This window comes from Thalassophryne amazonica, chromosome 6, assembly GCF_902500255.1.
Source record: "Thalassophryne amazonica chromosome 6, fThaAma1.1, whole genome shotgun sequence".
NCBI classification, from domain to species: Eukaryota; Metazoa; Chordata; class Actinopteri; order Batrachoidiformes; family Batrachoididae; genus Thalassophryne; species Thalassophryne amazonica.
Genome location: NC_047108.1, coordinates 22044110 through 22067548, shown reverse-complemented (window position 1 = coordinate 22067548; position 23439 = coordinate 22044110). Strand labels below are relative to the sequence as shown.

General features: G+C 41.8%; 1 protein-coding gene across 1 annotated transcript in view; it reads left to right on the top strand.

Moving 5' to 3' along the window:
- Window positions 1–23439, top strand: part of LOC117511426 (IQ motif and SEC7 domain-containing protein 2-like) — a 149320-nt gene that overhangs the window by 24357 nt on the left and 101524 nt on the right. The window contains 4 exon segments of the mRNA XM_034171454.1: window positions 1982–2800; window positions 3151–3309; window positions 8135–8257; window positions 19478–19644. Coding sequence (XP_034027345.1) covers window positions 1982–2800; window positions 3151–3309; window positions 8135–8257; window positions 19478–19644 — 1268 coding nt within the window.

The window sequence follows — 23439 nt, the reverse complement described above, 5'->3', positions numbered from 1 at the left end:
AGTCCTCTTCTGGATCATCCATATGCTCTCTGTCAAACTTCAGATGGCCTTGGACACGTACTGGCTTAAGCAGGGGGACACACCTGGCACTGCAGGATTTGAGTCCCTCTCTGCGTAGTGTGTAGCCTTTGTTACTTTGGTCCCAGCTCTCTGCAGGTCATTCATCAGGTCCCTCCGTGTAGTTCTGGGATTTTTGCTCACCATTTTCATGATCATTTTGACCCCACGGGATGACATCTTGTGTGGAGCCCCAGATCGAGGGAGATTATCAGTGGTCTTGTATGTCTTCCATTTTCTTACAATTGCTCCCACAGTTGATTTATTCACACCAACCTGCTTGACTATTGTAGATTCACTCTTCCCAGCCTGGTGCACATCTACAATTTTCTTCCTGGTGTTCTTCAACAGCTCTTTGGTCTTGGCCATGGTTGAGTTTGTAGTCTGACTGTTTGAGGCTGTGGACAGGTGTCTTTTATGCAGATAACAAGTTCAAACAGGTGCCATTAATACAGGTAACAGGTGGAGGACAGAAGAGCTTCTTAAAGAAGATTTTACAGGTCTGTGTGAGCCAGAAATCTTGCTTGTTTGTGGGTGACCAAATACTTATTTTCCACCATTTTCTGGATTTTTTTTTCTCATTTTGTCTCTCATAATTGAAGTGTACCTATGATAAAAAAAATTACAGACCTCTCTCATCTTTCTAAGTAGGAGAACTTGCACAATAAGGGGCTGACTAAATACTTTTTTTGCCTCCACTGTACATCAAGCAAGAATGGGATAGAATTCCACCTACAAAGCTTCAACAATTAGTGTCCTCAGTTCCCAAACGCTTATTGAGTGTTGTTAGAAGGAAAGGTGATGTAACACAGTGGTAAACATATCACTGTCCCAGCCATTTTGAAATGTGTTGCAGGCATCCATTTCAAAATGAGCAAATATTTGCACAAAACAGTTAATTTTATCAGTTTGAACATTAAATATCTTGTCTTTGTGGTGTATACAAATGAATTTGAGTTGAACAGGATTTGCAAATCATTGTATTTTGTTTTTATTTACATTTTACACAACATCCCAACTTCATTGGAATTGGGGTTGTATGTTTGGCCTTGTATTTCTGTCTTTGCAATGTTTTAAATGTTTTAAAAGTTAAAATGGAAACCTGCAATACAAGTTCAATCTATCATAAATGCAACATTTTTGGTCCAAAATCATAAAAGATATTGCAATATTGACATGCAAATGTTTCTATTGATTTGCAGTATTTTCCTTTTTTCAATGTAAAAATGGTTTTGCTTTGTTACAATTATTGAGAAGTGTATTGAATGTAAGAATTTTGTGCTGTTGCACTTTAACACAGACTGCAGTTAGGTTTCATTAGACATGCATTATTTCCTTGTTTGATGCAATATTTTACTTGAGGGAAATGAAAACCAGCAGTGTTTTGTGGCATACATTAAAAAACAAAGTATATTCAATGTCCCAGCCATTTGTCGGCTATTATTCATACATAAATTTGTATTTTATTTGAAGAAATCCAAAGTTTCTGGTATTTACATAAAGTTCTGTACCTCAACCATTAAGTGCGATATCAACCATTTGGTTGAGATCAATATTTTTAAAACTAGGGTCTGTTGAAAAAAAAAAAATCATTGATTGTGCTTATGACTCATCCAAAGGATAATTTTTTTTCACAGCTTTTTTCTTGGTGTGGTTGTTAAAGGGTTAAAATAACCAAGACTGAGAGCAAAAAACAAACACTGATGTGTTTGCAGCCATCATGGATTGATTGGAGCCTGTCGTTGCACCGACATACTCATAGAATTAATGCTGATTTTGTGGAAGGGTGATGGAATATTACAATATTTTACCCCAAAGTGTCAAAATAAAAATATGAGTATCAGGATCCCTGAAAATGTGTAAATGTATTTGATTTGATTACATGTGGACTTCTTTGTTCTGACTTCAGTTTTCTGACCTTTAGGTCTGATCGTGGGTCTGTTGGGCGTTTGATATATGAACATGAGTCCTCGGAGGGTGAGAGAGGAAGAGGAGGAGAGAGTGAAGAGGATGAAAGAGAAGGAGATTTAAGCAGTGAAGCCGACTCGCCACAAGGAACCATCAAACACAAGCCCAAACCCAACAGCTGCTCATTGGCTATGGCACAGGGCCAGACGCCCAGCAATGCTCCTGTGCCCGTGCCAACACCCTCAGCCCGAACCTTGCCGCCTCTCTCAGTCCCCCACACTCAGCATTCCACCATTCCCCACCTCCCCACCGTCCTCCATCACCATCTGCCGTATGGCCAGGCACACGCCACACACCTGCACCACAGCCACACGCCAAGCTTCTACATCCAGCACACTCCCCACTTCACTCAGTACCAGTACCACCACCACCATCTCCCGCATACCCACCTAGAACCACCTCCTTCCCCAGTTCCGTCTCCAGTATCACCTCTCTCGCCCCTGCCGCCTCCACTCCTGCCCTCTGCACTGTCCTCCTCCACACTGCCAGACATGGACCACACCCACTACTCCCACCTCCATCACCACCTGTTCTGCTCCGATGGGGACAATGAGAGTGTTAATTCAACAACCACAAACTCAAACGATGACACAACCATCAACAACTGCAGCTCTGGTTCGTCATCACGTGACAGCCTGCGTGAGCCTGTGGGCGGGGCCATGCAGGGAAAGCAGACATATCAGAGAGAGAATTGTCACACCTGGGACTCACCTGCCTTCAACAATGACGTTGTACAGCGGAGACAGTACCGCATTGGACTCAACTTCTTCAATAAGTGAGTGTTTAATCCACACGAGTGTCCAGCATCTTTGATGTTGTCTGGAATTTAAGTAGATCTGTGATGCTTTTGCTCATCTTGGCTTTTTCAGGGTGGAATCATGTAGAGATCTCATCCATTGGAAGTGCGACAGTATTGGACAAAAGTCAATGTTTTAATAATGAAACTACTGCGCACAGCAGATAAATACACAATCAACACAGTTTAAACCATAAAAATAATAACTTTATATTGCAAGCCAACAACTTCATTAAAATGTGACAAAGAAGACGAGTCATAATCTGATGAGACAGACTTAAAGGGGAGCTCAAACCTGAGACAAAGATTCTGCCTCTTTATGGCCCCAGGAAGCCGGAGAAGGGGATCCAGTACCTGATTGAGCAGAATTTTGTTTCTGACACACCTGTGGGAATCGCCAGATTCATCCTTGAGAGGAAAGGACTGAGCAGGCAGATGATCGGAGAGTTCCTCGGCAGTCGACAACAGTTCAACAAGGATGTCCTGGAGTGAGTACATTCCAGTGAGTGTGTTCTGTAACAATGAACAAAAGACAGGTGAGAAACATTCAGAGGCATCTTGTTTTCCAGAAGGTAGAACAGGATTAATGGCTCCCTCTCAAGAGGTTTGTCTGTTTGTTTATTGATTTGTCACCAGATGGACATGAACAGATTTTTAATTCAGTTTTGTAGACCTGAGGCTAAGCAAGAGCAGTTAAATATTGGTGTGGAGCTGGACCAAGACATGGATTATCCTGATCTTGCTGCCTTTGATCTTTGAGCTTGATTCAGTTGACCATGATTACAGGATCGGCTGATTAAAGTTGGGCAATAAGGATTAAAGATCAGGATACACTCTTTGATCACGACTCCTCTGATCCTGATTACATCAAAGTAAGACAGATGGATAGAAATATAACCTCTTTGCTGTGGTTCAGCCATCAACAGTTGGAGATATTGATGAGTGATCACCATAAAAAGTTAGCAATCAGGATCAAAGATGACAGATCAGGAATAACACTTCAGATGAGGACTATGGGTCAGCAATTAGGATGAAATATCAGGAGCAAAGGTCGGCAGTCAAGACTTGAGAATGCTAAAGAGGCAAAGGAATAACCCTGTCACATTGAAAAAGAAAGATAAAAGGAAAGCCATACCCTGTAGTTGTAGTCCAGGTGATCACGCTTTCCTTTCATTCACAAGCAAAAGGACAAGTTCTATATTTCACTCTGAAGGGATCATATCCATCTGCTAGACTGAAACAAAGGTTTTCATCACCAGTATAGCAGCATTTCCACTTGGATGGAGCAGTTCAGCACCCTGGAGTTGAACTGTCCTCAGCTGCTTCATTGGCTTTGTGAATTCACCAGCATTTGGTGGTTTGCAACTAATGAGAGCATCACCAGAACCCTGGAACTGGAGATGTCTAATGCCTTACCAGGAGGATCAGCCACCAAAACCCTGGAACTGGAGGTGTCTGTTGTCCTACCGGGAGGATCAGCCACCACAACTCTGGAACTGGAGGTGTCTAATGTCATAGCAGGGGGATCACCCACCAGAACCCTGGAACTGGAGATGTCTAATGTCCTAGCAGGAGGATCAGCCACCACAACTCTGGAACTGGAGGTGGCTAATGTCCTAGCAAGAGGATCAGCCACCAGAACCCTGGAACTGGAGATGTCTAATGTCCTAGCAGGAGGATCAGCCACCAGAACCCGGGAACTGGAGATGTCTAATATCCTAGCAGGAGGATCACCACCAGAACCAAGGAACTGGGGATGTCTAATGTCCTAGAAGGAGGATCAGCCGCTAAAACTCTGGAACAGGAGCTGTCTAATGTCCTAGTAGGAGGATCAGCCACCAGAACCTGGGAACTGGGATGTCGAATGTCCTAGTAGGAGGATCAGCCACCAGAACCTGGGAACTGGGATGTCTGATGTTCTAGCAGGAGGATCATCCACCAGAACCATGGAACTGGAGATGTCTAATGTTCTAGCAGGAGGATCAGCCACCAAAACCCTGGAACTGGAGATGTCTCATGTCCTAGAAGGAGGATTAGCCACCAAAACTCTGGAATGGGAGCTGTATAATGTCCTAGCAGGAGGATCAGCCACCAGCGGTGGTGGGCACAGTTCTGCTAACCAAGAATTAGTGAAGCTAACTTTTTTGTTAGTGGATTAGCTTTTCTGCTAACTTCAAAATCTGTCAGTGAACCAATTAGCTTCTGAGAAATTTTGTTTGTTTACATAGTTAGTAATGGTGAAAAGCACTTATAAACCCTGTTGACTCCTGTCTGCTATGTATTTTGCAGCAGTGAGGCAAGTGAGAGGAGCTGAGCTCAGCTCTACCCCAGCAGAAGGGGCCTAGCTGCCAGGCTGCCACAAAAAAACAAAAGTCATTATCCCTTGGTAGCATATGTCGGTCCAGCTGTGAGGCAGACATGTTGAAAAAGAAAGGAGATTTGATTTATGGTTTTGATTTATAAATCAAATTAATCCGGACAGAATAAGTACATTAATGTCAACTCTTAAAATCTACAAAGTGAAAATATAGCACATATCTGTTAATTTTAAAATAATGCACTAATTCTGAAGATTTGAACATTAACACACAGATACCCAAAAGGATTATGGGTACACTGAACCTCCGCTCATACTGATTGGTTGACTAATTCATTCTATGTAAACACCAACACAAGTGAATGTAACTTGTGTGTTGGTGTTTACAAATAAATGTGCTTTTGTAAAATATGCATTTTATTATTATTATTATTTGTAAAAAAAAAAAAAAAAGGCATTTGCAAATCGAAAAGTCTGTTAAGTTGTGATTCAGGTCGACAACCGTGTGATATAACCGGCGTCAAAATGCATAGAACACTGCAATCTACTGGCACCCAGTTATATCACATGGTTGTCGACCTGAATCTCAACTTAATGGTACGTTTACACATAGGCAAGACGCGTTACAAATGTCATATTTGCGTCATTCTTGGCACATTCCTCACATTCTTAATGTGACTTAACGTATCTGAATAGGTTTCTTAATAGTGCGTGACATTGGTGGTTTTCATGGAGCATGTTTTTGGCTGTCAAAAAATCTTCCACGAATGTCATGCACCACCCTCATTTTGCCTCATGTCGTGGAGGTCGCAACTGAGTGTGTTGATCCGTCTTGATTAGTGTGTTGATCCGTCTTGATTACTACTGACAGTGTTCTTCGCTGATGTGCACACAATTAAACCCTGCTGCACCACATTCAGTTTCATTGCTGCAGTATGCTGAATAAGGACAGTGATGCCAAGTCAGCTGAAAGTCTCGTTCCAATGCTCATCAGCACACTCTTGCAGGTGTTCCACCTGCTGCATGTGCCTGATGTTTGGGAAAACGAGCGAGATGAGAGCCACGTGGAGCCACACATCTGGTTCTCTCCATCTCCTCCTCCTCTTTACGCCACTCCAAAAAAATTGCATATTTTAGTTGGTTTTTACATAAAATGAATTAGTCAACCAATCAGTATCTCAGTGTACCCATAATCCCTTTGGGCATCTGTGTGTTAATGTTCAAATCTTCAGAATTAGTGCATTATTTTAAAATGAACAGATACCGTATGTGTATATTTTCACTTTGTACATTTTAAGAGTTGACATTAATGTAGTTATTCTATCTGGATTAATTTCATTTATAAATCAAAACCATAACTCAAACCTACTTTTCTTTTCAAGACGTCTGCCTCACGGCTGGACCACTGTATGCTGTCAAGGTAAATGATACTTCCCTGCAGCAGTGGGCAGAGCACACAAAGACAGAAGTGCTGATTCATGGCTGTGTTTGGGTTTGCCTTTGTTTCTATCAGAAGCGGTGTGTACCGGAGACAATACTGAAAGTTATCGGTTGGCTGTAGCTTCCAATAAATTTTTTTGTGGTTTAGCTTTATAAAAGATAACTTTTCTGTTAGCTGATTAGTGGTTATTGAAGCTAACTTTTTGGTTAACTGTGCCCACCACTGGCCACCAGAACCCTGGAACTGGAGCTGTCTAATGTCCTAGCAAGGGGATCAGCCTGATGCAACTGGAGAAAGTAGCCATTCCATCAGAAGAGGCCCTCAGTGAAGCAATGCTTGGGTGACATGATCAAACATCTAAGACAGCTGATTGTCTATGTAACACCTCAGCATTTGAAGATGACAGCATAGTCTTTTGAGGAGTCAAGTGGAAAACCAAAATATATTTTGTTGATCACAAGAGTGTATTTTCACATTTGACCAAATTATCTACAATAATTTACTTAGTGCTTAGCCTAGGTTCGTGTGTCATACATAATACAGACAAAGTGAGGAACCTTAGGGTAATTTTTGATCCTACGTTGTCCTTTCACCTCCACATTAGAGATATTAAGAGGACTGCTTTCTACCATCTGCGAAATATAGCGAAGATTTGTACCATCCTGTCTACGGCTGATGCTGAGACCCTGATTCATGCGTTTGTCTCTTCTAGATTGGACTACTGCAATGTTCTATTTTTTGTTTTACCGCAATCCAGCATTAGTGGTCTCCAGTTGGTTCAAAATGCTGCTGCCAGACTTTTGACACAGAGCAGAAAGTTTGACCACATTACTCCCATTTTGGCATCTCTTCACTGGCTTCCTGTCTCAGTGAGATCAGATTTTAAGGTCCTGCTACTGACCTATAAAATTGTTCACGGACTGTCACCACCCTATTTAGCTGATCTACTTAAACCCTACATACCGGCCTGGGCTTTGCATTCTCAGAGTACAGGACTACTTTGTGTCCCTAGGGTGAATAAAAACTCTGCGGGTCATAGAGCTTTCTCTTTTCATGCCCCTGTTCTGTGGAATGATCTCCCTGCATCAGTGAGGTAGTCGGACTGTGGAGACTTTCATGTCCAGATTGAAGATGCATTTGTTTTCTATTTTATATGATTAGCATATGCTTTTTATTTTTATTTTATTTTTACTTTTTTACTCTTTTATTGTGCTTTTTTAATATTTTAATTATGCTCTTTGATGTTTTGGTCCATGTTGTTTTGTTTTTGTTTGTTTGTTTGTTTGCTTGTTTGTTTTTGTGAAGCGCCTTGAGGCGATGTTGTCGTGGCTTGGCACTCTATAAGTTGATTAAATTACATTGAATTCAATGCAGTCCACAACTGTTAGATCAGAAAGTGTGTCAGAGTGTCTCAGTACAGTATATTGTTCTCTTGTGTGTTTGTGTGACAACCATCAGATGAAAGATTAAATAGAGCTGATGGAATCTTGACAGTCCTGCTGTGTGCCAGACCTCCAACACCTATCATCCTATTTACCAGACTCTGTCTTTGCAGTTGTGTTCTGGATGAGATGGATTTCTCTGGAATGGATCTAGATGATGCTCTCAGAAAATTCCAAGCTCAGATTAAAGTTCAGGGTGAAGCTCAACGGGTGGAGCGGCTGGTCGAGGCCTTCAGGTACTGACCACACTTTTGGTTCAGCTTCCACACAGGACACTGACGAGATACTGATACACAGTCGGGGCCATATGTATTTGAACAGGGGCAGAATTTTGGTCTCTATACACCATCACAAAGGAGATTAATTTAAAAAAAATCCAGATTTTCAGCTTTCATTCAAGGATATTAACAAAAATGTCACATTAACATTTAGGAATTACAAACATTTTTACACACAGTCTCTCCATTTTTAAAGCCTATAAATAAACATGAAGAAGAAGGGCTGCATTTCCATCTTGGAGATGCTCAAAGTGCTTTACACTGATGCCTCAGTTTTATTTGCTCAGTCAAGGCCGAGATCTGTTTACCAACCAGTATTGTTACGAATACAGTTTTCTTCAGGGGATGGAAACGTAGCATTCTCTTGGACTTCATTTCCACCAATCATTAAGAAATACAAATGTTACTCCACTGCACATGTACCTGGAAATTTATTCATCCTTTGGAAAGACTCTCTCAGGGAAATTGAGGTTCCAACATCATTGTATTCGCAAGGTAAGAAGCACACAGAGTATCAAAAGTGAAAGTACAACCCCAATTCCAATGATGTTGGGATGTTGTGTAAAATGTAAATAAAAAACAAAATACAATGATTCGCAAATCCTCTACAACCTATATTGAATTGAATACACCACAAAGACAATATATTTAATGTTCAAACTGATAAACTTGATTGTTTTTGTGCAAATATTTGCTCATTTTGAAATGATGCCTGTAACATGTTTCAAAAAAGCTGGGACAGTGGTATGTTTACCACTGTGTTACATCACCTTTCCTTCTAACAACACTCAAGAAGTGTCTGGGAACTGAGGACACTCATGATTGGGTATAAAAGGTGCATCCCCAAAAGTCTCAGCCGTTCACAAGCAAAGATGGGGCGAGGATCACCACATTGTGAACAGTTCCTTGAAAAAAATAGTCCAACAGTTTAAGAACAATGTTTCTCAACATTCAATTGCAAGGAATTTAGGGATTCCATCATCTACAGTCCATAATATAATCAGAAAATTCAGAGAATCTGGAGAACTTTCTACATGTAAGTGGCAAGGCCGAAAACCAACACTGAATGCCCGTGACCTTTGATCACTCAGACGTCACTGCATTAAAAACCAACATCATTGTGTAAAGGATCTTACCGCGTGGGCTCAGGAACACTTCAGAAAACCATTGTCACTTAACACAGTTCATTGCTACATCTACAAGTGCAAGTTAAAACTCTACCATGCAAAGCGAAAGCCAAACATCAGCAACATCCAGAAACGAGCTCATTTGAAATGGACAGACACAAAGTGGAAAAGTGTGCTGGAGTCGGATGAGTCCACATTTCAAGTTGTTTTTGGAAATCATGGACGTTGTGTCCTGTGGACAAAATAGGAAAAAGACCATCCAGATTGTTACCAGCACTAAGTTTAAAAGCCAGCACCTGTGATGGTATAGGGGTGTGTTAGTGTCCATGGCATGAATGTTGAGATACATTGCTCTTAAACTGTTGGACTATTTTTTTCATGCAGTTGTTCACAAAGTTCCTCGCTCCATCTTTGCTTGTGAACAGCTGAGACTGTTTGGGATGCTCCCTTTATACCCAGTCATGAGACTCACAATTAGTGTCCTCAGTTCCCAAACACTTATTGAGTGTTGTTAGAAGGAAAGGTGATGTAACACAGTGGTAAACATACCACTGTCCTAGCTTTTTTGAAATGTGTTGCAGGCATCCATTTCAAAATGAGCAAATATTTGCACAAAATCCTCGACCCATCTTTACTTGTGAATGGCTGAGTCTTTGGGGATGCTCCTTTTATACCCTCACCTGTTTTCAGTTAAACTGTTCACCTGTGGAATGTTCCAAACATGTGTTCTTTGAGCATTCATCAACTTTCCCAGTCTTTTGTTGCCACTGTCCCAACTTTTTTGAAATGTGTTGCAGGTATCCATTTCAAAATGAGCCAATATTTGCACAAAACCAATTAAGTTTATCAGTTTGAACATTAAATATCTTGTCTTTGTGGTCTATTCAATTGAATATAGGTTGGAGAGGATTTGCAAATCATTGTGTTCTGTTTTTATTTACATTTTACACAGCGTCCCAACTTCATTGGAATTGGGGTTGTATTTATAAATAGGTTCTTGTTATCATATGCACACTATTATTATTATTATTATTATTATTATTATTATTATTATTATTATTATTATTTTGTCATTTGATATTTAAATGGACCACAATGGAAATAAGTGTTTTGACGGGCCAGTTGGCACCACAAATGCAGGATTCAGGTCTCAGCTTTGCAAAGTTTAATGTCAGGGCTTGCATGAGTCAGTACACAAAAAACAGTCCAAAAATAGCAACAGTAACTGAAGCATTTGGCAGAGACAGGTTCCAGAAACAGGCAGACAGGTCGATGCATGGTAAAGCAAAAACAGGACTGTGAAAACTCTGAAGACAAACGCTTGAAAGAGGCACAAGGCACAACTATCTTGCAAGTGAGAGAGGAAGGTGTGACTAGTAAAGGGGATGTGATCAGGGTAAATGCACCGCAGGTGTGTGAGGAAAGATCCAGAAACAGGCATGGCCCACAGGAAAGGCAGACAGGAGGGAAACGCCCAACACCAAACAACACAAAAGAAATCCAGCCACCAAACCCCAGTGCAAAAACTAACAGCATACCCAAAATAGTAAACAATAACCCCCCACAGACCCAATCATGACATGTTTTCACTTTCTTGTATCATCCATATATTTTAACATATTTCTAATTATATTATGTACTTACATTGAACTTACTATAAATAAAATCACACATGCATGCTTTTAATATATTGATGATTTTTCGGCCCCTGCTGGAATGGCGTGTGAGTCCAGAATGTAATTATCAACAGCCATTGTTCACTGTTGCTAGCTAATATTTGTAGTTTCTTCAAGAATATTAGCCCAATCAACATTCCGTTTTGGTGACATTCATCCTTTATCCAAAATACATAAGCATATCAAACTGCAAATGTCAGCTGTATACAATTTCTCTTTGAACAAAGTTACACACGCACACACATACGAAAGCACGCACACAGGCACACATGCACGTATGCACATAGAGCTTTTATCTTTTCTGCATTCTGCTGCAAACAGGTGCTATTATTTTTACACACAAACAGACGGTGGCTGAAGACATGAAACGCTCTACAGTTCTTACTCATGGTAACGTCAACATGACACTTGACTAAAATTACTAAACCAACTGAACTACAAAAACACAATAAGTCACTTACACTGACATGAACCACAATAACATTTAAAACCCCAAAACCCCAAACTCCTATGGTGCATTGCACCACAATGTTCATTGTTCACTGTTGTGAGCTAATATCCCTAATTTCTCCAAAAATATTTGTCGTATCAATTTTTCCCTTAACCCAAAATACATAAGCATGCCAAATGGCAAATGTCAGCTCTCCCGTTTCTCTGTGATTGAAGCCATGCACATGCACATGCACGCACACACACAAACACACACACAGAGGCAACTTGGCTATTATAATATAGATATTCACCACAGCCATTTCCATTCATTTTGCAAAATCTACCATCTACTGTTTATATTCCTCTCCTGAAACAGCTTAGGCAAATGGGTCTATCTTACTGGGCTGCAACAACCTGCAAACAGAAATTGTGAGGGAAATTGCTTGATTTTGCACAATATTCACTGGGTGGTGATCTTCCCTCACTTCACTCACAGGGTGTCACCAGCATTGTGCCTGGATTTTGACATTTTCAAAGTTGCCATGGCGACAAGGCTCCTCCGAGTTTGCTCCCAGAGCCGCTGCTGGTGTTGTGTGACTCACTGAATGCACTACTATCCTAACATAAGAGACTCATGAGAGAACAGTGGTACGGAGGGAGCACACGCAAAAGATGGGAGCCACAATAGTGGAAATAATTAGACAGGAGCAGCCACCTCTGGAAGTGGCCAAACTGCTGCCAGCCTGGCCACTGTCAGGTTCAGCCTGGATTCAGGGTTTTGAGTCCATTTTTGCTTCCTTTCTTTTACCGACCATCTGCCCTGGCTTTGATTGATTAGTCGTTTTATCTGTGCCATAGCTATTCTCTGTTCTGTTTTGCTTTACCGCTTTGTTTTGTTGTTACTTTTTATTCTTTAGCCATAGTTCAGTTCCATTCTTGTTTCATTCAGCCAGTTTGAGTTTTCAGTGTTTATCATCCTTTCATCTCCTGTTTATATGGGAGTGTGAACACTGGAGTACGATTCAAATCTATACTTGGATTGTCAGGTGATATTGTGATGAAGCTCGCCTCCACACTTCCAAAGGGTCAGAACTACAAGGTCTACATAGACAACTACTTCACCTCTGTTTCATTGGTAGTGAAGCTCCTTGAGCAAGGAATCCATTATGTGGGAACAGCCAGGCAGGTTTGCCTTCCCATCTGCAACCTTGAAGATGAAAAGGACTTGAAGAAGAAGGGTAGAAGAAGCTTTGACTACAAAGTGGAGGGGAAACACAACATCTGTGCTGTCAAATGGTATGACAACAGAGTCGTCACACTTGTGTCATCCTTCCCTGGACCAGAACCTGTGCAGAAGATTCAATGCTGGGACAAAGCCACCAAAACCTACACTGACGTTGAACGACCTTACATTAGGGGTACCTACAACAAATACATGGGAGGCATGGATTTGTTGGACTCATTCACAGCGAAATACAAATTTGCCCTGAAATCCCGGCGCTGGTACATATATATCTTCTGACACACCATTACCCTTGTTGTGGTCAACGCCTGGCTCCTCTAAAAGCAGCACTGCCAATCTCTTCAGATGTCAAAGAAGGAGATAATGAACATGAGAAAGTTCCAGGCAACACTAGCATCTTCTGTCATTTTGGTAAGAATCTATTTCTGCTATTTGCAATGTTTGTGATATCTTTGACTTGCATCATTCTGCAGTTTTGGCATGTACATGAATTGATTATTAATATTGATTCTTCTCTTTCCAGGTGGACACAACACTGAAAACTTCAAAGAGAGGACGACCATCTTCAGCCAGCGGGAGCCCAGATGCAGCAGGGAGTTCTTTGAATGCTGGGAAGAGACCTTCCCCAGGTGATGGGAGTCCAAACGGTCCCTCTTCAAAGAAAGCATGTGCACACCCACCACAGGATGTGTGCAGGGACCAAACTGGACATTTCCCTATGAAGATGAAGAGAGGATGCTGCAGACATTGCAGTAAAGGGTATACGAACACCCAGTGCACCAAGTGTGATGTCCGCCTCTGTTTTTCAGAGGACAAGAACTGTTTCTGGGAATGTTATTGTGAATAAAAAATTCTTGTCTTGCAATAAATGACTGTTCACAACAACATGACTGAGATTATTTTTAATGTTATACTGTTGTGGGACAAAAGCAAAACCCTGCAAATAAATCCTTAGTTCTGTATTGTTGGTCAGACAATGACCACAAATACAGGAGATTCTGCTCCCATTAGAGCCCAAAGTTTCAATATTACAACGTTTCCATAAAAACCTACAAAAACATAAAAAAAACACCCTCGAAGGCCTCCTACAGCAACATCTTAATAGTTGAAAAATTTTGTGTGTGTGTTCTTATATATGGGGGTATTACAGGGTTACTGATTTGTTTTGTTTTTGTTTTATTGAGGCAGCACTGTGACACTGTTAATCTTTTTTAACTGGCTCGCTCTCTCTCTATCGCTATCTCTCAATTTTGAATTTTCATTTCAATGGAGCTTTATTGATATGGGAAACGTGTTTACATTGTCAAAGCAAGTGTTAAATAGAACAAAAAGTAAAAATGGAGACAATGTGCATACAGTTAACAATATTCTACAGAAAATAAATGTATAAACAGGAGATATTGAAATAATTGCATAAATTATGTTTTCTGTGTAAACATATATTATCTTCTAAAATGGGTTATATGATATGTAGATAAAGTGACATAGCAGTTTAATCTCCTGTTTTGGGGGCTACGGTGGTTTGTGTTCATGGCTCCTTCTTTTCTTGTCGTAGTGACTCATAAACTTTGCTGCTGTGTTTGTTGTCCTTCAGCCAACAGATAGTGAAGTTTGTTGATGTTGGTCGTGCTCTCAGAGTCTGTTTGGGTGGTTGTGATCTGTGTCTCTATTCGTGTCTCTGATGTCTTGGTGCAGCGGGCAGGTGGGCAGGAAGTGCAGCTCAGTCTCCACCTGGTGTTGTGAGCAGTGGGTGCACAGTCTGTCTTCTCTGGGGAGCCAGGTCTCTCTATGGCGGCCTTTCTCCACGGCCAGGCTGTGCTCACTGAGTCTGTATGTGGTCAAGGATTTCCCGAGCTTTGGATTGGTCACAGTGCTCAGGTATTCTGCCATGGAGTTCTGTCTGTTTAGTGCCAAATAGCATTCCAATTTACTCTGGTTTTTGGTGGATTTTTTCAAATGCGTCACATTAGTCTAACAGGGTTTGCGTTTGGTGGCTCTGTTTGTGTTTTTGTAGAGAGTCCCAGAACCAGCTGGATGAGGAAGCATCTATCTACAGTCTCTCTGTGGATCAGGTCTTTGTTATGGAGCATACTGGGGTCACTATTTTTTATGGTGGTGATAAAATTTAATTGCTCTCTTTTGAACTTTAATAATTAGTGGGCATCATCCTAATTCGGCTCTGCATGCATTGTTCAGTGTTTTCCATTAAACATGGAGGATGGATTTGCAGAATTCTGCATTCTCTCTCTCTCTCTCGCTCTCTCTCTCTCTCTCTCTCTGAAAACATGTGGTGGGAGTTCTTTGATGTGCTCATTGTGAGGAGCACATGATCAGGGATGAAATATGACTTCATGCTTTCATTAGACACTCTGCTCATATCCAGCTCCTCCAGTGCACATATGTGTTTTTAAACCATGAAAATCTTTATGCTAAATGCTGTGCTGTGGAAATGTGACATCATATGTCCATCAGAGCCAAAACACATGAAGACAGAGAAGGATGTATCTGTGCCAATTCAATGTGCAGAGCCACCTCAGATGTGTTGCGGACACCCCAAGTGATAAAACAAGGGAAAAACTGAAGGGACTTACAATGTTCTTGTCGAATAAATCAAATCAAATCAGAGGATGCACACCCCTGAAGAGCTACTGGACATTGCTGTGTCACGGAGAAAAGACTGTTTCAGCCGGTTCCAGTGCACGAAAGATCACTGTGCATGGACCTCTGAGCCCGCATGACCCTTAATTGGAGTAAGAGAGTATAGAAATTGAATTAACTATATACTGGACATGGAAGATAGGACACTAGATCCAGCAGCAACATCATTCTGCAAATTGGTGAGTGCACTGTAAGCTTTATTATTTATTCATTTATTTATTATTAATTTTATTATTTATTTTATCTTATTTTGCCATTATTGTGAACAGTGGGTGGGATGTCCACAGTCTATTGACATGGATAATAGCAGGAAAATAAAAGCTAAACACTTTGTGTGCAAATGTTTTGTTCTTCTTCAGCTGCAAGTAGCCACTTCATTGAGATGCCGACTGCGACGCTGTCACACATTTGCATGTTTGGTCACTAAGTCACGTCTCCAACTGCTCTCCAACAGTCACACCCTGTGAGATAGGACCCCTAGACAGAGCAGTGCATAGAACCACAACAATGGCAGTTTAAACCTGGTTTGTTGAACATGATTCAGCAGGTTGCGTCAAAGCACTGAACAGCTAGAGTTCTTACGAGGTCTATCCATAAAGTATCGTACATTTTTATTTTTTTCAAAAACTATATGGATTTCATTCATATGTTTTTACGTCAGACATGCTTGAACCCTCGTGCGCATGCGTGAGTTTTTCCACGCCTGTCGGTGACATCATTCGCCTGTGAGCACGCCTTGTGGAAGGAGTGGTCCCGCCCCCTCGTTGGATTTTCATTGTCTGGAAATGGCGGAATGAAAAGGACTTTTTTCCATCAGAATTTTTTCAGAAGCTGTTAGAGACTGGCACCTAGCAACCATTCGAAAAATTTATCTGGCTTTCAGTGAAAATTTTACGGGCTTCACAGAGAATAAGGACTTTAACTACAGCTTTAAGGACCCCTTTAAGGACCCCTTTAAGGACGGTCGGTGCGCCGCGCTGCGAGCTGCGACGATGTGGCACAAACCACTGGATCATTTCTAAGCTGATGGCTCTGTGGATACGAGACCATCGTGTGCTCTTTCTCTGGTTATCACAAGACCTGGACATCAGCCATTTTCCGGAGGATTTCACTTTTAACAAGAGATTTTGTCTTGGAAAGCCGCGCGGAGGCTTCGCGCATCACGACCGATTCGCTGATGAAGCGAGACAAAGGAACACCTCCATTTCGGAGTGTTAGAGGACAAGTTGGGACATGTCTATCTCGGCTTTCAGTGCTTACCAGTCGAGTGAGTATAAAAGAACTTGTGGAGAGCTTCTCTGTGAAGCCTGTAAAATTTTCACTGAAAGCCAGATAAATTTTTCGAATGGTTTCTAAGTGCCAGTCTCTAACAGCTTCTGAAAAAATTCTGATGGAAAAAAAGTCCTTTTCATTCCGCCATTTCCAGACAATGAAAATCCAACGAGGGGGCGGGACCACTCCTTCCACAAGGCGTGCTCACAGGCGAATGACGTCACCGACAGGCGTGGAAAAACTAACGCATGCGCACGAGGGTTCAAGCATGTCTGACGTAAAAGATATGAATGAAATCCGTATAGTTTTTAAAAAAAATAAAAAGGACCGTTAATTTATGGACAGACCACGTACATGGCAACAGCCTTTGGTGTGGCAGACAGTGATGCCGGTAAAGCCGTGGTCACAACCCACCGTACTTGCACGTGCGTGCAGTCTACTTGCAAAAACGTGGGCTAAATTTGGAGATCCGTACTTCGTAAGTACTGCCTCAGTACGAATTTAGGAGCACGCAGACACGCTGTAGAGGTTTTAGTGCATGCAGAACTTTTGCTGCGGTCAGGCTGCGGATTCACCAGCAGTACAGATGGCGCACGCTGTGAGTACTGCCTCAGTACGGATTCAAAGCGGCACATTTTCATTCACTTACTATTGAATTAACCAAATCCGTACGTAGGCAGTACGGATTTGGAGGCCGACAGACTTGCATGCACAACGCAGCTTCTCACTTGAACTTGGACTTTATTTCCAAACGTCAGCAACACACACTCCACATCTTCAGTAACTAGCTGTAACTTTTCGAGGCAAGTAAACACTCGTACAACTGACCGCTGCAGGCTGGACATGCTCATGCATCGCCGACGCCGAAAAACACCTGCCGCTCCGGTCCCGCTCATAAAAAAGAAAAGCAACACTCCCCCCAACACACACACACACACACACACACACACACACACACACACACACTGCAATATTGTCATCTTTCTTTATTGTTATGCTCCTAGAGACGTGCGTTGAACGTACTCCCTCCCTCCTCTTGCTACTGCCTCCGTACGTTTTCACAAAAACGTAGTGGCCGTGGCATCCGCAGAAAACGTACGGTGAAAAAAAACGCACGGTGGGTTGTGACCAGGGCTTAACGCGTTACTTAGTAACTTTTTTTTAGTAACGAGTAATCTAACGCGTTAATCTTTCCAAATCAGTAATCAGATTAAAGTTACTTCTCCAAGTCACTGTACTTTACTATTATTTTTCATTGTGGGTCGATAGCAGCATTAAACTTGGTCTGTGGGCAGGGGGTCGGGGTTCGACTGAACTGCCCACTTTAAGCGAGCTGTGAGCTTTTCATCTGTGGTTTTCTGCAGCAGCTCGTCCTCACCTCTTAAAGCGCAGTGACAACAGCACACCTGCACTGAGCTTTACAAAGACATTTTTATGTTTTTTCCTCCTTTATTTCGAATTCTGAGCTGAGCCGCTCAGTATCTGGTCATTAACAACAGCTGATCCTCCGCGACGCGTCAACAACTAACTATTTTCCACTCAAATGCACCTAAACTCTCTTTCTGAGGACCACATGATGTGAAAACGCAAAAAAACTTTCTTACCTGTAAATCTGGTCATGTTTTCTGCATAAATAAATGTTATCCATTCTTTGTGCTCAACCACCAAAGCAGGGGCGAATCCAGATGGAATGGGGGCGTGGGGCAAGGATGTGCTCCCCACAACACCCCTAGATTAAAGGTCCAGTTTTGAAGCCTTTTTTTACTACAACTACTAATACTACTTATAATAATAATAATTTCGACACGTAAAATGTTTAGAGAAAATTTAAATGTTAGAAAAATGTTAGAAAGAATTTAATAGTTACATTTAGAAACAATGTAGGCTAGAAATTGCAAGTTTTACTGTTACAGTGCTGTCAACAGTTAAATATGAGGTCAAGAAAGAGGTCTTTATTTTACTTTTTATAAAACAAGTATTTATTTTCATTGAAGTCAAGAAAGGGTGACTATAAAGTGAGTTTTGGCAAAACAAGTATCATTGTCATGTTGAGGTGGCAGAGGGTTGTTGTCGACAGCTGGGGAAAGTAACTAAAAAAGTAACTAGTAATCTAACTTAGTTACTTTTACAATTGAGTAATCAGTAAAGTAACTAAGTTACTTTTTCAAGGAGTAATCAGTAATCAGTAATTGGATTACTTTTTCAAAGTAACTGTGGCAACTCTGGTGGCAGATGATAGAATTGGTCGATTACACAGGCAGAGGTCAAGAACACAGGACATATGGAAAAGGAGGAGGGGGCCTTTATTGTCACTGTACATACATACAATGAAATTTGACCTCTAATTTAACCATCCTAACTATACACAATTCAACCACTAGGGGCAGTGTGCCAGAATCCGGCTCCCGGGGAATTAACTCCAGATGTAGAGATGCTGCCTTGCTCAGGGGCAGAGAAGGACAGACCCTAAATTAGCATGTTTTTGATGGTGGGAGGGACAAAACTAGAGCAAACACGGGGAGAACATTTAAACTCCACACAGAGAGTGCGGGTAGCTAGCCCAGAACCTTCTTGCTGTGAGGCATCAGTGCTAACCACTAAGCCACCAGGCAACACTGTCTTTAGAGGGGGCAGAGTTACACAGAAATACAAACAGAGAGTAGCATCATAGTACATACAGTTTGCCTGTTTCATTGAGAAATGTCTTTTCGGAGTCCCTGTTTCTTTCTTCTATCTCTATCATTTTCTGTTTTGCTCTTATTCTTTCCAGTCAGCGGTACTGTGTATGTAATCCAGTGCTGATCCGACAGTTCCAGAATCCGGACACCATCTTCATTCTGGCCTTTGCCATAATTCTTCTCAACACAGACATGTACAGTCCCAGCGTGAAACCAGAGAGGAAGATGAAGCTAGAGGACTTCATCAAGAACCTTCGTGGTCAGTTGCCCAGTTAATTAATAATTCCATCCTGAACACGTCAACTGTAATGCTTTCATTACTGTTTAATAAGAAATGATCCAAGTGGCTGCTCTGAATACCTCCAGCTAGGACAGCTAACTGCTGATGAATTAATGTTTTTATGAGCCGCTGGCTGGCACTTCTGTCGTTATGATTGGATTACCGAGGAGGGGCTGGGTCTTACAGAATGAGCCCCTCACCAGCAAGGATGCTAATGATGGTAACGGAAGTCATTAACTCTGTAATGGATACAAACATACATACACACACACACACACACAAATAGACTGCATTTATATAGTGCTTTTCCATCAGACACTCAAAGCGCTTTACAATTATACCTCACATTCTCCCATTCGCACAAACACACTCACACACCGATGTCAGGGTGCTGCCATGCAAGACGCTCACTACACACCAGGAGCAACTGGGGATAAAGGATCCTCTGTCACCCTCAAGCCCAATGCTTTAACCACTATAACCACAATATCCCATGACAGCAATGTGATTTTTTTTTTAAGATTGTTACAAATTCATTAAAAAATAAATAAAAAACATGTCCATAAGCATTCACACTCTTTGCTCAGTACTTTGTTGATGCACCTTTGGCGGCAATTACAGCCTCAAGTCTTCTTGAATATGATGCCACAAGCTTGGTGCGCCTATCTTTGGGCCGTTTAGTCCATTTCTCTTTGCAGCACCTCTCAAGTTCTATCAGTTTGGATGGGGAGCGTCGGTGCACAGCCATTTTCAGGTCTCTCCAGAGATGTTCAGTCGGATTCTGGTCTGGGCTCTGGCTGGGCCACTCAAGGACATTCACAGAATTCTCCTGAAGCCACTCCTTTGATATCTTGGCTGCGTGCTTAGGGTCATTATCCTGCTGAAAGATGAACCGTCACCCCAGTCTTAGGTCAAGAGTGCTCTGGAGCAGGTTTTCATCCAAGATGTCTCTGTACATTGCTGCATTCTTCTTTCCCTCAATCCTGACTTGTCTTCCAGTTCCTGCTGCTGAAAAACATCCCCACAGCACGATGCAGCAACCACCATGCTTCACTGTAGGGATGGTGCCTAGTTTCCTCCAGACATGACGCCAAAGAGTTCAATCTTTGTGTCATCAGACCAGAAAATTTAGTTTCTCATGGTCTGAGAGTCCTTCAGGTGCCTTTTGGAAAACTCCAGACGGGCTGCATGTGCCTTTTACTAAGGATTGGCTTCCCTCTGGCCACTCTACCATATAGGCCTGATTGGTGGATTGCTGCAGAGATGGTTGTCTTTCTGGAGGGTTCTCCTCTCTCTACAGAGGAATGCTGGATGACAGAGTGACCATCGGGTTCTTGGTCACCTCCCTGATTAAGGTCTTTCTCTCCCGATCACTCAGTCTAGCAGGTGGCCTGCTCTAGGAAGAGTCCTGGTGGATGTGAACTTCTTCCATGTACAGATGGTGGAGGCCACTGTGCTCATTGGGATATTCAAAGCAACAGAAATGTTTCTGTACCCTTGCCCACATGTGTGCCTCCAGACAATCTTTGAGGTCTACAGACAATTCCTTTGATTCATGTTTTTGACTGTCAACTGTGGGACCTTATAGTATGTAGACAGGTGTGTGTCTGTCCAAATCATGTCCAATCAACTGACTTTACTCCAGGTGGACTCCAATTAAGCTTTAGAAGCATCTCTAGAATTATGAGTGGATACAGGAGGCACCTGAGGTCAGTTTTGAGGTTCATGGCAAAAGTTGTGAATACTATTAATTTCTTAGTTTTTGTGTTGTGATGTGATTTCTTAGTTTTTTTTTTATTATTTCTAATAAATTTACAAATATTTCAAAAAATGTTTTTGTCCTGTAGTTGCTGATGATGGTGTGCAGAGGATGACTAGCATCGTCCATAATGTCCATCAGTTTGTCCAGTGTTCTCTTCTCTGCCACCATCATCAGAGAGTCCAGCTTCATGCCAACCACAGAGCCAGCCCACCTGATCAGTTTGTCCAGCCTGGATGTGTCCTTCTTGGATGTGCTGCCCCCCCTCAGCACAACACAGTGTAAAGGAGGATGCTGGCTACCACAGACTGGTAGAACATCCACATCCAGTTTGCTGTCCAGCCACAGCCCGAGGTACTTGTAGGAATCCACAGCCTCCACCTCAACTCTCTCGAAAAGAACTGGTCATGGTCATGGTTTGGACTTCCCAAAATCAGTGACTAACTCCTTTGTCTTTGAAGTGTTGAGCTGTAGATGGTTTGTGTGGCACCAGGCAGCAAAGTCCTTCACTAGACTCCTGTACTCCTTCTCTCTGTCATCCCCGATGCATCCAACAGTGGCTGTGTCATCTGCAAACGTCTGGTTGGACACAGTTCAGAGTTGTAGCAGAATTCACAGGTGTACAGGTTGAAGAGAAGAGGGGTCAGCACCATGCCCTGGGGTTCTCTGGTGCTGCTGATGACAGTGTCATGTATAGTGTCCCTCAGCCTGACATACTGCGGCCTGTTGGTGAGGAAGCTGGAGATCCAAGTGACCAAGTGACCAGGCAGGGGTCCACTTGCATCCTGTTCAGTTTGTCCTGAAGCACAATGGGCTGGATGGTGTTGAGGGCACTCAAGAGGTCCAGGAAGAGAATCCTCACTGTGCCACTTCCTTTATCCTGGTTCGAGTGGTGTAACAGGTAGAGGATAGCATCCTTCACACAAACACCTGCCCAATATGCATATTGGGCAGGTGTTTGTGTGAAGGATGCTAATATATATATATATATATATATATATATATATATATATATATATATATATATATATATATTATACAAATAATGGATGGTAAGGAGTCCAACATAGAGAAATATTGGATTCAGAAAAGTTATATTGGACTCGGCTATGCCTCGTCCAATATAACTTTTCTGAATCCAATATTTCTCTATGTTGGACGACTTGCCATCCATCAATTGTTATGTTCTCCACCCCCCTCCCAAATTAAGCCACGCTCTGATTGGCTCGCTGTTGGCAGTAAGCTCTAATGCTATTGGTCAGTGGGAACCGATCCAATATAACTTTTAGTCCTAGCCTTTTTGGATCCCTTTGGATCCAACATAACTTTCTGGCACCAAGCATGCCAAAATACAGGTAAATGATGGACAGAAAGACTAATCTGTGATTGACTATTGCAATCTGAGTGGAGAACATATATATATATATATATATATATATATATATATATATATATATATATATATATATATATATATATATATATATATATATATATATATATATATATATATATATGGTATATCTGGTAAACTAGGAGGAGATTAGGTACATGGGATTACAGTCAATGAGGCAGAGGTATCAGGCAGCGGGGTACAAGCTGAGGTGTACAAAAGGCAGAGAGAGAGGCAGAGTCAAAAACGAGCAGAGTTCAGGGTTACGCCGAGGCGGAGGTCAGGGCAAACTAGGAAGGTCAAAACCTACTAACCAAAACAGGACTAAGGTGTGAGGCTGAAATGTGAAATAATTCAACAAACTGGTGAGGAACTGTAGGACTGTGAGGGCTTAAATAATGGCAGGCTAATCAGGGTGTGAATGAGGAACAGGTGTGAGGAAGGTTCTGGTAGGGGTGTCACTGACAAACACAAAGGCAGGTCCAAGATAGTGAAGTGAAACAAAAGCAAAGCAGACAGGAACAAGAGTAATCAGAGACAGAAAAACCAATGGTGAAAAACTTAATTTGCCTGAAGAAAGATAAGACCCAAAGACCAACAATTATAATGTAAACAAAACAAA